This window comes from Nerophis ophidion, linkage group LG04 (assembly GCF_033978795.1).
Source record: "Nerophis ophidion isolate RoL-2023_Sa linkage group LG04, RoL_Noph_v1.0, whole genome shotgun sequence".
NCBI classification, from domain to species: domain Eukaryota; kingdom Metazoa; phylum Chordata; class Actinopteri; order Syngnathiformes; family Syngnathidae; genus Nerophis; species Nerophis ophidion.
In genome coordinates this window covers 66,841,606-66,857,189 of record NC_084614.1, presented here as the reverse complement: position 1 = coordinate 66,857,189, position 15,584 = coordinate 66,841,606, and the positions used below count along the sequence as shown (strand labels likewise).

The 15,584-nt window shown below is 37.5% G+C and overlaps 1 protein-coding gene across 3 annotated transcripts in view; it reads right to left on the bottom strand.

Moving 5' to 3' along the window:
* Positions 1–14,215, bottom strand: part of pof1b (POF1B actin binding protein) — a 38,717-nt gene extending 24,502 nt beyond the window's left edge. For 2 of the 3 annotated variants that reach the window (XM_061898849.1, XM_061898850.1), the window contains exons 1-2: positions 13,704–14,215; positions 4,083–4,190 (exon numbers count right to left, since the gene is read on the bottom strand). In XM_061898849.1, the coding sequence (XP_061754833.1) occupies positions 4,083–4,190; positions 13,704–14,051 (456 nt within the window). In that variant the 5' untranslated portion in view covers positions 14,052–14,215. The remainder of the gene's footprint in view (positions 1–4,082; positions 4,191–13,703) is intronic. The other variant, XM_061898852.1, reaches the window with a different exon arrangement.
* Positions 14,216–15,584: the final 1,369 nt, after the last annotated feature.

Sequence of the window (15,584 nt, the reverse complement as noted above, 5' to 3'; positions counted from 1 at the left end):
AACAAGGGAATCACCCGAGGGAGCTCTCTCCAGTACTCCCTCGAGTGTACCCAAAAAGGGTGGGTACTCTGAACTGTTTGGTGCGTAAGCACAAACGACAGTCAGGACCCTCACCCGAAGGCGGAGGGAGGCTACCTTTTCGTCCACTGGGTTGAACTCCAATGTGCAGGCTTTGAGCTGGGGGGCAACGAGAATTGCCACCCCAGCCCGTCGCCTCTCACTGCCGGCCACGCCAGAGTATAAGAGAGTCCAGCCCCTTTCAAGAGAAGTGGTTCCAGAGCCCTTGCTGTGCGTCGAAGTGAGTCTGACTACATCCAGATGGAATTTCTCTACTTCCTGCACTAGCTCAGGCTCCTTCACCCCCAGTCAGGTGACGTTCCACGTCCCAAGAGCTAGCTTATGTAGCCGTGGATCGGACCGCCAAGAGCCCTGCCTTCGGCTGCCGCCCAGCTCACATCGCAACCGACCTCTATGGCCCCTCCTATGAGTGGTGAGCCCATTGGACGGGGGACCCACGTTGCCTCTTCGGGCTGTGCCCGGCCAGGCCCCATGGGAACAGGCCCGGCCACCAGGAGCTCGCCATCGTGCCCCACCTCCGGGCCTGGCTCCAGAGGAAGGCCCCGGTGACCCGCGTCTGGGCGAGGGAAATCTTGGTCCTTTGTTTTTACTTTTCACAGAGGTATTCGAGGTCTTGCATTATTATTATTGTTATTATTATTATATATTATTGAGTGCCATTATTTATGTCTAGGAAATTTGGCTCAGCGATATATGTACCTTCTAATTATTATTGACAAACGATATTATCGTCAACATTATTCTGAGACCAAATTAACTTCTGATTTATTGATAAGAGATAGTAATAATTATGCAATTATACCCTTTCAAATGCAATAAACTTGTATATCTCGTATATTTTAACATTTTAAATATCCAAGTTAAATAAAAAAACAAGAAAAATAGTAAATAAAATGGCCATATAAAAGTATTGTTACAAATTTTAACGGTTTTCAACATAATCGCAGTATTGTTAAATGTACTCAAAAAGTACTTATAAACACACAAACATGTTTTAACCAAGTTGTATTTTTGACATAAATAGACAAACAAACATACTTTCTTGGCAAAGGAAACATTAAATATTGTTCTGGCTTCACAAGAACTATATTATTTTTATTAATGTGTTTACTTATTTTAATTTGTAGACGTTTCAAAATGTTTTAATAAAGCCAAAACTTAATGTTATTGATGTACTGTGTCAACCTTTGATTGATTAATTGATTGAAACTTTTATTAGTAGATTGCACAGTACAGTACATATTCCGTACAATTGACCACAAAATGGTAACACCCGAATAAGTTGTTCAACTTCTTAAAGTCGGGGTCCACGTTAATCAATTCGTGGTAAGTTAATCAATTCATGGTAACCAAACCCGAACAGGGAAAAAAAAACATTATTAATGTAACAAAATTTTGTTTAAAAATATTTATAAAAAATTAAACCCCTTCCCTTTAATAGAGCCTTGTACTCTCTGCAGTTAGGTTAATCAAAGTTGAATTGATAATGTGACAACAAAAGGTCATCAACCAAAAAAAAACCTACAGAGGAAATAGCTGACGGAAAAAATTGCACATGGAAGCAAGATAGCATAATGCTGACTAACTTCACCGAGAATCTCCAAGAATATCAACTGGTCATGTGACATTGAAGCCTATTAAGGAGGCGTAATCGACCTGGAAAACCCTCACAACCTAGTCACGTCCAAGAAAATGTGTAACGGCTGTACAGCAAATCACTTTGCTTTTGTTTAGACAACACCCATCTCATACGAGACCGCGCAGGTTGAAATTCCTTGGAATGTACCCACCCACGGCAAAAACGTTTGGGAAGTGGCCGGACACGCCTTGATCTCACAACACACACCCTGAAATGCTTTGTCTCACTCACACCGTGTGCGGTGGAGTGCCTGCTTCACAAAATCACATGCTTGGACCTTATGAGTGTGTGTCTGTAAATACACACACAAGTATACGTACACACTCACACACACACACAGTCCTCCTGCATTGAGTACCTCCTTTTTCCTGTCAGTGTTTTATTCAAGAATTCTGGAATACAGGGAGTGATCCCATTTGACACATGCAAGGCTAAAAACCTCAAAATAACTTTAAAACGACTAAAACACTCCACCCACAATTGTTCATAGTTCAGTAACAGTCAAAGGTTTGAAGACATTTTTTTAAATAACATAGTCTTCAAACTTTTAAATGGCAAGAACTGAGCAAATGTTTAGTATTTCTACCCACATACCATTTAAAAGACACAATGGCATTCCATCGGATAAGAAAATTGTCTGAAAACTTTTATCCAGTCTTTCATTCATAACATTCCATGCATCATCTGGAAACATATTCCTCACTCTTTCTTAATTCACACCACAAATACTGATGCATTCTGCTTCACTTTAATCCACGGAAACATGAGGTAAAAAATGGTAATGTATTTTCTGGACTAAAAGCCGCTACTTTTGTCCCAACGCTTTAACCCCTGCGGCCTTATAAAAGGGTGCGGCTAAATTATCTTTGCTCACGGCCATAATGTTTTGTATTCAACAATTTTGTTTTCACAGAACACTGACAGACACTGAAAAGATGTGTTATTGTTTGTACGGCGCCATCTTTTGGACGAATTCGCTCACTGCGGGTGCTGCGTGTTGAAAATGTACTTCCTGCTTCGTTCCTCGAACCGGAAGTATATCCGTCGATAGCGTTTTTGCTTGAAAGGATTTTTCATTCATCGCTCCAATCAACGTTTGTAAGTTTTATAATATAATTTAAACAATTCTGACCTACTAAACCGTCCCATGTGTGATGTCTGTATGAGTGTTTTCATGCATATTTGTACGTGCTATCGTAACGTACTGAAGCTAGCGTTGTTAGCATTAGCAAATATGCTAACACGTTTACAAGTGTATCTTAGTATTATTAACTTACAATGGCATTCTTTTTGTATTGTTTCAGTTTTAAAAAATTCACCAAGACGACAAGTCTGTTTAGCTGATTGGAGAGCTAACTTCCGCAGCTAGTGGGTCTATGACGATGACTTCTGTTTTGTTTGATCAGCCGTTTTACTGCGGTGTTAATGAACGTAGTGGGTACAGCTTCGATACCGGTGCGCTCTATAGCCCGGAAAATACGGTACTTTCAGATCTTAAAGTCTTTCAAGCACAATACATGGCTGATAAATATTATTCAGATGTATACTTATGATTAATCACGCTTTTCAATTATTTATTTAAAATAAGGACAGCACAAATTAATGAATGATTATGTAATTTCTTAATGTGTCAGGTTTTAGCCAACGGCTGTAGTACCTAGACAGGTTAGTGTATAGTGTATGCAATCAAACGACAATAACAAATCACACAAAACAGAGAAAAGTCAGGATCACATATACAGTAAAATTCAGGTCAGGTCAAGGACCGGTCAAAAACAGATTAATAACATTGACAATGACAAAATAATTTAATGAAAAATCTAATAAAAAGGAGGAACGTGTATGTATTGCATTGCACACAGCCCGAATAAAGAGCTATAATTCCATTAAAAAACAAAACTGTGCGAGAAACACTGAAATGAACAAACATGTTGTTCGGAAGATTCCTATTCAAAGCACTCCAACCAAAAATGTGTGACCTTTTTAAAGCTCACAACATTCAAATTTGAGCAATTTCAAACATTTCAAGCACCCGCAGGAACCCAGAACATTAATTGTGACCATAAAAGGTCAACTTGTAACTTATAGACAAAGCATTCACATCTAAATGAGCGCTAATGTTCCTTGATTTTCATTTGTAAGATAATTTAAAGTCCAGCGTAGAAATATAATAATGAAACAGTTTGCTGTGACAGCATCAAGAGAATGCAGTGTTTCTTTTGTGTTTAATCCTCCACACAAACCCGCAGAAAACCAAACAAACACGACCGATTCCACCATCTTTCCAGCAATTAAAAGGGTGTCTTTTGCACGGGGATCTGAACTTGAGTGTATTTTTGTGTTTGTGCGTGTGCGTGTCTCTTGCCTCCTCCTCCTCCTCCTCCTCCTCCTCTTCCTCCTGCACACTGGGCTCGGGGCTCTTGGTGGGACTGGAGGACAGGCTGAACAGTGAGGATGAGTTCCTGCTCACGCACTGAGATGTCAGGACAAAAAGAGGGAAGAAAGAAGCATATTCATAGAAAGCTGCATACTCCACTAACCCCCCCATCTACTAAAAGTGCACTGAGACATTTTTGTTCTCCTGTTTGAGTGAAGACAGTGTTGTGCGTTCGGATGGATCGGCTTTGTTAAATTAATGGACCGGAAACGTGTTTACTGTCGGCCCTTTAAGCACTCGATGAAACTAAACCGCTATAAAAGAAGACCTCCCCGTCAGTCATTTCAAAAACAGCCGAATGAAAACTCTTACGTGCATTTTTTAAAGTTATATCAATCAATCAATTCCTTTATTGTCATTGTCATAATAACACTCAAGTTCTACATGTCAACAAGTTTTGTTTGAGCTTTGACTAGCGGCATAGAAACAGCACTGATGTGCAGGTTGACCACAGTTTACATTTAGCATTGTCAAGAAGATCGCGATTAGAGGGGTTGGGGGTGGCGGTGAGGGTGGGTTATCAAAAGCAATCCCGATGTGAAACGCATGCCGGGCCACCAGGAGGCGATGACATTTTTTGCTAAAGAAACTACATTCCTTGTGCGAAACGATTCTTTTCAACGGGAACTTGGGCGAAAAATACGATCCGATGGCTGCAATAGCAGTGTAGTCAACCTGCATTTTGTGCGTCTACGAAGACATGACGTGTGCCCCGAAACAACTAAACATGTAAGAGACCTAGTCTGAAGACTCACTTTTATTATTTATTAAGTTTTTATTTTATTTAGTTGTTAGTTAAAATATTTTAAGATGTTTTATTCATTAATACAAAGAGTTAATTGACCCTATACATTCAAAACAATAGTAAACATGTTTAAAAAGGACCGTTTCGTCCCATATTTATTCAACAAAAAAAACTAAGAGTATTTTTATTTTACTTTAAAAAAATAATAATAATAAATAGTAAAAATGTTTTTAATGTGCTTTTCATTATTTTATTACAGGTGTTTGTGACACTTGCTGTAACAACAATTTGAACTTTATTAAATTTTTTATCCAAATGATTACATTATTTTGAATTAGTATTACTTGTTTACTTTATTTTATTTTTAATACAAAAAAATTTAAACAATAACTAATAATAACAATAACTTGAATAATAAGGTTCAAGAATGGAGCATTGCGGCACTCCGATTTTTTATTTACTATACATTCTGTAAAAGTCATGTAACTCTAACATGTGACTGATGATGTGCTTTTTTTCTCCAAACTTTCATTTTTATAAGCAACTCTTGACTTTAGATTTTCATGTGTAGCTATAATATTGATTTTAAAAAGTAATCCAATACACTACAAATAATTTTGATCATTTAAACGATGGCTGATGCACCTTTGTGCTCATGAAAGGACCATAATTTCACTATTTTGAGGCCAAAATATCAAAGGTAGCTCTCAGTATGATGCAGTAGAATACTCCTCCACCATTAAGTGCAACCACAGTGGTGTAGCTTGTATTATTTTGAATGTAGTGTATACTTCCCTTGTAGGCTTTATTTTGCTTTCGCCTTTAAACAAAAGTTTTTTGAGACTAGAAAGACACTAAATTAAGCACACTTGTTGCCAAATTCCACACTGTGTTACATAATTAGCCTTTCAGGGCCGAGTGGCGGCACAACAACAACTTGAAGAATGTTACTGGCCTCAAACGCCTTGAATTAGTTATACTAGTTTTCTTTGCACAATCACAGCAACTTTACAGCTTCACCTGGCAGCCTCTGCTCTGTCGTGACAACCGGAAGTATCTATTCTGTACCGTGCAAAGGTTTGCTTTCCAATCGTTATTCAAAAGCACAAGACGCAAATGAACTGCATTCGGTTTGTAAAGCCTAGCGCCTTAAAGAGAACACAATAAGAACTTGTCTTTCCTGCAGAGTGTTACTATAACAACATTGCTGCCAGGTATGTTTCATTTTTTTTTTTGTCCATGTGGTTTTTACTTGTTCATACACTTGCAAAGTACTGCACGTTTTTTTAAACAAAAAAATTGCTTTAAAAATGTTTTTAATGTCTTTAATATATTAATACAATTTAATGAGTGGTCCAGATATATTTACTTTGAACTATTTTCAATATAATCTATTATAATTAATATTTTCTATTTTAATATTTAAATATTTTTTCAATATTCAACACATTACAAAATACTGTTATCTAAGCCAGTACATCTTACAATAAATGCATTTTAATAAATGTTAAGTAGTATTTATATTCCTTTTAAAAAATGGGTTAAATATTGTTTTTAAATATGTAAAATGTGTTTAAAATAATACAATTATTGAGTGGTCCAAATACAGTGGGGCAAAAAAGTATTTAGTCAGCCACCGATTGTGCAAGTTCTCCCACTTAAAATGATGACAGAGGTCTGTAATTTTCATCATAAGTACACTTCAACTGGGAGAAATAGAATGTGAAAAAAAATCCAGGAATTCACATTGTAGGAATTTTAAATAATTTATTTGTAAATTATGGTGGAAAATAAGTATTTGGTGAACCATTGAAAGCTCTCACTGATGGAAGGAGGTTTTGGCTCAAAATCTCACGATACATGGCCCCATTCATTCTTTCCTTAATGCGGATCAATCGTCCTGTCCCCTTGGCAGAAAAACAGCCCCAAAGCATGATGTTTCCACCCCCATGCTTCACAGTAGGTATGGTGTTCATGGGATGCAACTCAGTATTCTTCTTCCTCCAAACATGACGAGTTAAGTTTATACCAAAATGGATACATTGATGATACAGCAGAGGATTGGGAGAATGTCATGTGGTCAGATGAAACCAAAATGGAACTTTTTGGTATAAATTCAACTCGTCGTGTTTGGAGGAAGAAGAATACCGAGTTGCATCCCAAGAACACCACACCTACTGTGAAGCATGGGGGTGGAAACATCATGCTTCAGGGCTGTTTTTCTGCCAAGGGGACAGGACAATTGATCCGTTTTAAAGAAAGAATGAATGGGGCCACGTATCGTGAGATTTTGAGCCAAAACCTCCTTCCATCAGTGAGAGCTTTGAATGGTTGACCAAATACTTATTTTCCACCATAATTTACAAATAAATTCTTTAAAATTCCTACAATGTGAATTCCTCAATTTTTTTAAACATTCAGTCTCTCACAGTTGAAGTGTACCTATGATGAAAATTACAGACCTCTGTCATCATTTTAAGTGGGAGAACTTGCACAATCGGTGGCTGACTAAATACTTTTTTGCCCCACTGTACATTTACTTGGAACTATTATAAATATAATCTTTCAATTTTCAACACAGTACAAAACACTTAAGTGTTCCAATACTTTTTAAGACATTTGAGCCCATACCTCTCTAAATAAATGCATTTTATCATATTTTAGGAAGTAGTATTATTTCTAACAATATATTAACGTTTTTTTGAATCAATGTATTATTAAATATGTTCATACAATTTGTTAAGTGCTTCAAATGGATTTACTTAAAATTATGTAAATAAATTAAATGTTTTAAAATCTTTTCAGTTATTCAACAAATTATGAAATACTTGCGAAATACTTTTTTTATAAAAATTAAGCCAATACCTGTCCAAATAAATGTGTTTTAATATATTTTAAGCGGTAACATTATTCCCAACAAAACATTATATTAAAGTATTTTAACTAAATGTAAAATGTGATAGATATAATAATACAATTTTATATCTATCACGTGGCGCAGTGGGAGAGTGGCCGTGTGCAACCCAAGGGTCCCTGGTTCAATTCCCACCTAGTACCAACTTTGTCACGTCCGTTGTGTCCTGAGCAAGACACTTCACCCTTGCTCCTGATGGGTGCTGGTTGGTGCCTTGCATGGCAGCTCCCTCCATCAGTGTGTGAATGTGTGTGTGAATGGGTAAATGTGGAAGTAATGTCAAAGTGCTTTGAGTACCTTGAAGGTAGAAAAGCGCTATACAAGTACAACCCATTTATTTATTATAATGAGTGGTCAAAATAAATGTAATTGGAATTTTTATAACTAATATCTTTCAGTATTGAACGCATTAGAAAATACTGTGGGTTTAAATACCTTTTTGATAAGTAAGAAAACATTGTAAAATAGTTGTATAATTATGATTGTACATGTTTTTTTTATCATCACTATATATTGAACATATTAATTCAATTTAATGGGTGATCCAGACACATATTTTACCGCCCGAATGCAGCTGAGATAGGCTCCAGCACCCCCTGCGACCCTGAAAAAGGGACAAGCGGTAGAAGATGGATGTATTGAATATGTTCTATCATTTTACTGTCATTTAACACCTTTTTAAATATTGCATATACATGTCATGGCAGAGGGGTTAGTGCGTCTGCCTCACAATACGAAGTTCCTGCAGTCCTGGGTTCAAATCCAGGCTTGGGATCTTTCTGTGTGGAGTTTGCATGTTCTCCCCGTGAATGCGTGGGTTCCCTCCGGGTACTCCGGCTTCCTCCCACTTCCTAAGACATGCACCTGGGGATAGGTTGATTGGCAACACTAAATTGGCCCTAGTGTGTGAATGTGAGTGTGAATGTTGTCTGTCTATCTGTGTTGGCCCTGCGATGAGGTGGCGATTTGTCCAGGGTGTACCCTGCCTTCCGCCCGATTGTAGCTGAGATAGGCGCCAGCGCCCCCGCGACCCCGAAAGGGAATAAGCGGTAGAAAATGGATGGGATGGATGTATTATTTATTTTAATGTTTTGAGTTATATTGTCCATATTAGTAAAGTTAAATGTATCTTCAGTATATTACTTTTTTTTTTTTTTTTTTTTTTAAATTACCGTATTTTTTCGGACTATAAGTCGCGTTTTTTTTTTTTGTAGTTTGGCCGGGGGTGAGACTTGGCAAAACTATAATTTTTTTTTATTTTTTTTTGGTTTGGCCGGGTCTCACCCCCGGCTGGACTGTGGAGAAGACTGCGACTTATAGTCCAAAAAATACGGTATTAAAAAAATATACATTACATATATAAACACATCCATCCATCCATTTTCTACCGCTTGTCCACATAAGGACCTTAATTCATTTTTCCCTATAATTATAGGATTAAATACAAGGTATTGTATTTAATAATAATAATAATAATAATGTATTATATTTATACTTGATAATTTAATGACGTGTACACTGAAGCTGAGTATTTTCTAGACAAGATTTATTAGCCAAGCCTCCTAACTTTTGACCAATGCAATCAAAATGGGCTGATCCAACCGAGTCAAAGAATGTTTGTTTTTTTCTGTCGTTAAACTTTAAGGTGTGCAACCTTGGCAGTCAATGTGGGGTGTGGCGCTTTCGCTCTCTCACAACTTCAGTTTCTCAAACAGAAGAACAAACGTCAACGGGTGAGGAAAACTGTTGGGATGAAAAGCAGCTTTACAAAATGTGAACAAAAACAGGAAAGGAATTATTGCTGCACCAACAATTAGAAATTCAGACAGGAAAAAATTGAAGCAAAAGTACAGAAAGCAGAGTTGCACTTCGTAAGAAAGGCCAAAAAGTTAGTGAGGTCAATCTAGGAGCATGTGTAGGACCTTCAATGTGTCATGAAGAGCTCATTGGAATGTGATGGACACCATGTGACTTTTCAATTCACTCCATCGGGTAAAACAGATACATCACTGCTAGTAACTTCCACCATGACGACAGATTATTTCTCACGATAGGTCGCCACAAGTCAAAGCAACGTGTTGGGAAACGCATGCATTCAGACCCAACACCAAATACTTTTTTTAAGCATGCGTCACATTACGACACAAAAACAGACGCTCCAGAAATGGCTCCACAAAACACATGCAAAGACAGAGCCAAAATGTCCACCAACCTAAACTTTGCACGCGCTCACAATCTGAACACCCACACACAGAGCTAAAAAAAAGACCTACAATATCATCTGCATTAAAGCGGAACCTAAAAAGTCGAACCAAACTTATTTTAAATCGTATATTACAGTTCAAACTAACTTTAGCAAATCCTGTTTGACTTTATCTCAGTTAGTATTAAAGAAATTAACGCAGCAATTTTGGCGTTTTTTTGTGACACGCCCACATTACGGTACAAAGAAGAAAACATTTAAAATATCTATAATGTAACTTACAGCCTCCTTGGCGAGGCTGTGAAGATTTAACTACAATAATATGATCAACATTATTTACATACACAAAAGGAATCTAAACCTAAACGATATGATGCTAAACGGCGGTAGAACTTCCCACAGTTTGTATTACTTTTTTTAATTATCGTGAAACCCTGCTAACATGAAAACAAGAGACATTAACGTCAATCTCCAATCTAAACTTGTACACTGCAATAAAGAGTTCACAAAATATAGGGTAAAAAGACTAGAATTTAGAAAAATAAATATTAAAAACTAGTGAGGTTTTCTGTCCATGCAGCCATTTAATTTTACTTGATAAGACATCCTAAATAAGGATTTGCATATCTCGAAATTAGCAAGACTTTTAAGAATGAAATACTTATTTTATTCTGAAAACAAGCATTATTCAACTTGCAATTGTTCAATTAAGCGTCCTCAGAATGTTGTAGAATCTTTAAACAAGATTTTCTATGTGGGGCAATCCAAAATATTTTATTTGAATAGTTATTTTGAAATTGTTAAACTACAATAGATAAAATATAGTTATTAATGCTAAAATAAGTAAATGGCAAGGGAAATTTCTAGAAAAAACATTTTAAATCTTGGCTAGTGGCAAATCTTTTGCGGTGTATAGACATTAAACGTTAACTGTTTGAGCAACTAAGATATTTAAATGTGCACATTAAGCCTACAAGCTGTGATATCTGAGACATAGAGATCGATCAATATGACAACAGGAAGTGAATTTGTAAGACATCACTAAAAACACATTTTTTTCTTTATCATTAAAAAAACAAAAACTTGTACAAATTAAAACAAAGAAGATATACATATTTAAACACATAAAAATATTTTGACTCTTAAGTGGCCAGAACAATATTATTACAGAACTAATTTATGCTGCCAAGACAGCATATGCTGCGGCTATTTCTTTATTGTATTTAATTGTTATGAGTTTATGAATACTTTTTGAGCAATGAGTACCATGATAATGTTGGTGACAACAACCTAAATATAAAATGTTCATATCGCTACATCCCTAATACACAAATGTACTTTCACCACGTGAATGCTAGCTAGTCTACCCCAGGGCAGCTTTGGCTACTGATGTAGCTTACCACCACCAGGTGTGAATGAATGTTGAGTCCCACTTCCCTGTGAGCGCTTTGAGTGTTTAGAAAAGCGCGATATAAATCTAAGTTATTTAGTCTCCACTATGTATACACAATGGCAAATACCATGAGACTTAATCTCAAAAGAAATTTTAAAAAATTAAAGAATTAAATAATTATTTTTTTTCTTTGGCTTTTTTTTGTTATGTCACAACATTAGGGTACAAGTAATGTCAAAGAGCATAAGTTTGATGATAACCATATGACATAAATTAGCATGCAAGATAGGATGTAATTAACATGAATTATACACAAACTTATTTATACCAAGTAAATGCTAACAGGGCGTTAATTATACTTCATTTCAATTTTATTAGATTATGTCCAACTTTTGAGGCTGACATTGCAGAATTCCTACATTTCCTTTCCATATAAATGTGCGTGAGTAATACACTTATTGGCTAAACCTGCAATGTACAATATATGCATGCAACAGTTTTGTTGGCACAATTTCATCAGGACCTCCCCTCCCAATACGCAGAGCATGCATGAAAAAAGTGTATGGGAAATGTTAATAAATGACAGGGTGCCTAATAAGAAATTCTACCCAATGTATTCCTAGCCCTTCCCTGCTCCTTCACTTATAAAAATATATAATGGTGTACAGTGTTGGTGCTTGTCTTGAAAGGCAGTAGTTTTAGGTTTTAATCCTGGCAGGAGTTATATCAAGACGATTGATTGAGTTAAGTTTATTTCAAACATGAACACACTTACAATAGGACTACATCACACATCATTTCAAAGATTTATAAACTTATGTTAAAATTGCGCTGACCAGTCTAGAGTCATCTGGGGTAGACTCCAGCTTACCTGCGGCCCTTATGAGGATTATAGAAATGGTTGGATGTAAAAATTGTTGTGCACTAAAAAAAACATCTCATTAATTTTCCATTCAATTGTTTTCGTACAAAACATGCATCCAAATACATTTTAAACTATAAACATTGTAAATAGTAGTGTATAAATTTTGTTGTAGAGTCAGCAGGTAAACTTGTAAATGTACTTTTTTTAAGAGAGCTAAAATGTTTAGCAATAAAGTATTCCTAGCCCTTCCCTGCTCCTTCACTGATAAAAATATATAATGATGTACAGTGTTGGTGCTTGTCTTGAAAGGCAGTAGTAGTATTAGGTTTTAATCCTGGCAGGAGTTATTTCAAGACGATTGATTCATTGAGTTTAGTTTATTTCAAACATGAACACACAATAGGACTACGTCACACATCATTTCAAAGATTTATAAACTTATGTTAAAATTGCGCTGACCAGTCTAGAGTCATCTGGGGTAGGCTCCAGCTTACCTGCGGCCCTAATGAGGACTATAGAAATGGTTGGGTGTAAAAATTGTTGTGCATTAAAAAAATATCAAATTTTCCATTCATCTGTTTTCGTACAAAACATGCATCCAAATACATTTTCAACTATAAACATTGTAAATAGTAGTGTATACATTTTGTTGTAGTGTGAGCAGGTGTACTTGTAAATGTACATTTTTTAAGAGAGCTAAAATGTATAGCAATAAAGTGCATTAAAAAAATAATTTTCCATTCATTTGTTTTCGTACAAAACATGCATCCAAATACATTTTAAACTATAAACATTGTAAATAGTAGTGTATACATTTTGTTGTAGAGTGAGCAGGTGAACTTGTAAATGTACTTTTTTTAAGAGAGCTAAAATGTATAGCATTAAAGTGCATTAACAAGAAAAGCATGTTGCATTCAAGAACCATGCAAGTGGTTGGATGTAAAAGATGTTTTGCACTAAAAACATCTAATTAATTTTCCATGAATTCATTTCTGTACAAAACACGCATCCAGTTAAATTTTAATCTATAGAAATCGGAAATAAAAGTGTAGAAAATTAGTTGTTAAGCGAGCAGGTGTACCTATGAATGTACTTTTTAAGAGAGCTAAAATGTGGAGCAATAAAGTGCATTAACGAGAGACGTGTGTTGCGTTCAAGGACCATGCAAGTGGTTGGATGTAAAAAATGTTTTGCACTAAAAACATATTTAATTAATTTTCCATGATTTTATTTCTGTACAAAACGCACATCCAATAAAATTTTAATTTTTAGAAATCGGAAATAAAAGTGTAGAAGATTAGTTGTAGAGCGAGCAGGTGTACCTATGAATGTACTTTTTAAGATAGCTAAAATGTGTAACAATAAAGTGCATTAACAAGAAAAGCGTGCTACGTTCAAGGACCATGCAAGTGACCGACCGTAACCTCACCTGTTGCTGCTGCAGCAGGTCCAGGCTGCTGACGTTCAAGCCTTGGACGCCCTGCAGGTAGACCGGCGACACCATCTGTTGCATGACGGGCTGCTGCATGATGGGCTGCTGCATGATGGGCTGCTGCATGAGCACGTACGACTGCTGCTGCACTGTCGGCTGCATCGGCACCAGGTAGCGAAGCGTGCTGTAGTTGCCGTTGACGGCGGTGTACTGCATCGGCGAGGCCGAGCGAGTCGCCGTCGTCGTCAGCACCGTGCCGCCGCTCATCGGCTCCGGCGAGGGCGAGGCCACGTTCATGGTCCGGTAGGTGGTCGTGGTGGTCTGCCGGTTTGTCTTCAACGACATCGTTGTGAGGATTGAAGACAACTCAAAGGAACAAAAAGTTCGTAAAAAGTTTTGGGAGTCGGCGGTCGTTAGCGCTGCGAATGCCGCGGTGCTACTTCCTTCTCTGCGGGCAGCACAAAAGAGGAAAGTCCGGTTGGAGGAGTCGGGCAATCTGCCTTTGCACAGCGCGGAGGGAGGTGCTCTTGCACCGCATGCAAATGTCGTCTCTGCCCTTCGCTGGAGGTGGGCGGATCTCACAGTAATCTTGCAGTGGGGGAAAAAACAGTTTCCACATTGGGCTCTAAATGTGATGTCACTGGTAGCCATGGCAACGTTCAATGCTCCTTACATGAATGTGAGGCCTTTTGTTTTGCATCACTACGTCGAGTTAGACAGGAGTGTGTGCACAAATGTAACATACAAGCACATATATTTAGTAATATGTGGTTATTTGATTGTTTTTCATTACTTTTTCTTCAAATGTGAGATAGGCGCCAGCGCCCCCGCGACCCCAAAAGGGAATAAGCGATAGAAAATGGATGGATGGATGTCTAAAAAGGTGGTTCTATGTCCGCCTCTAGATAAAAACAATGAACCATAAGACAGTGGTTCTCAAATGGGGGTACATGTACCCCTGCGGGTACTTGAAGGTATGCCAAGGGGTATGTGAGATTTTTTTTTAATATTCTAAAAATAACAATTCAAAAATCTTTTATAAAAATATTTATTGAAAAATACTTCCAACAAAATATGAATGTAAGTTCATAAGCTGTGAAAAAAAAATACAACAATGCAATATTCAGTGTTGACATCTAGAATTTTTGTGGACATGTTCCATAAATATTGATGTTAAAGATGTCTTTTTTTTGTGAAGAAATGTTTAGAATTAAGTTCATGAATCCAGATGGATCTCTTACAATCCCCAAAGAGGGCACTTTAAGTTGATGATTACTTCTATATGTAGAAATCTTTCTTTATAATTGAACCACTTGTTTATTTTTCAACAAGATTTTAGTTATTTGTATATTTGTAAGCTCTCAATTTACCGGTCGATTTACGTTCCCATTCTCACCTATGGTCATGAGCTTTGGGTCATGACCGAAAGGATAAGATCACGGGTACAAGCGGCCGAAATGAGTTTCCTCCGCCGGGTGACGGGGCTCTCCCTTAGAGATAGGGTGAGAAGCTCTGCCATCCGGGAGGAGCTCAACGTAAATCCGCTGCTCCTCCACATCGAGAGGAGCCAGATGAGGTGGTTCGGGCATCTGGTCAGGATGCCACCCGAAAGCCTCCCTAAGGAGGTGTTTAGGGCACGTCCAGCTGGTAGGAGGCCACGGGGAAGACCCAGGACACATTGGGAAGACTATGTTTTCCGGCTGGCCTGGGAACGCCTCGGGATCCCCCGGGAAGAGCTAGACGAAGTGGCTGGAGAGAGGGAATTCTGGGCTCCCCTGCTTAGGCTGCTGCCCCCGCGACCCGACCTCGGATAAGCGGAAGATGATGGATGGATGGTTCACAGGGTGTACATCACTGAAAACCACTGCTGTATAGTAT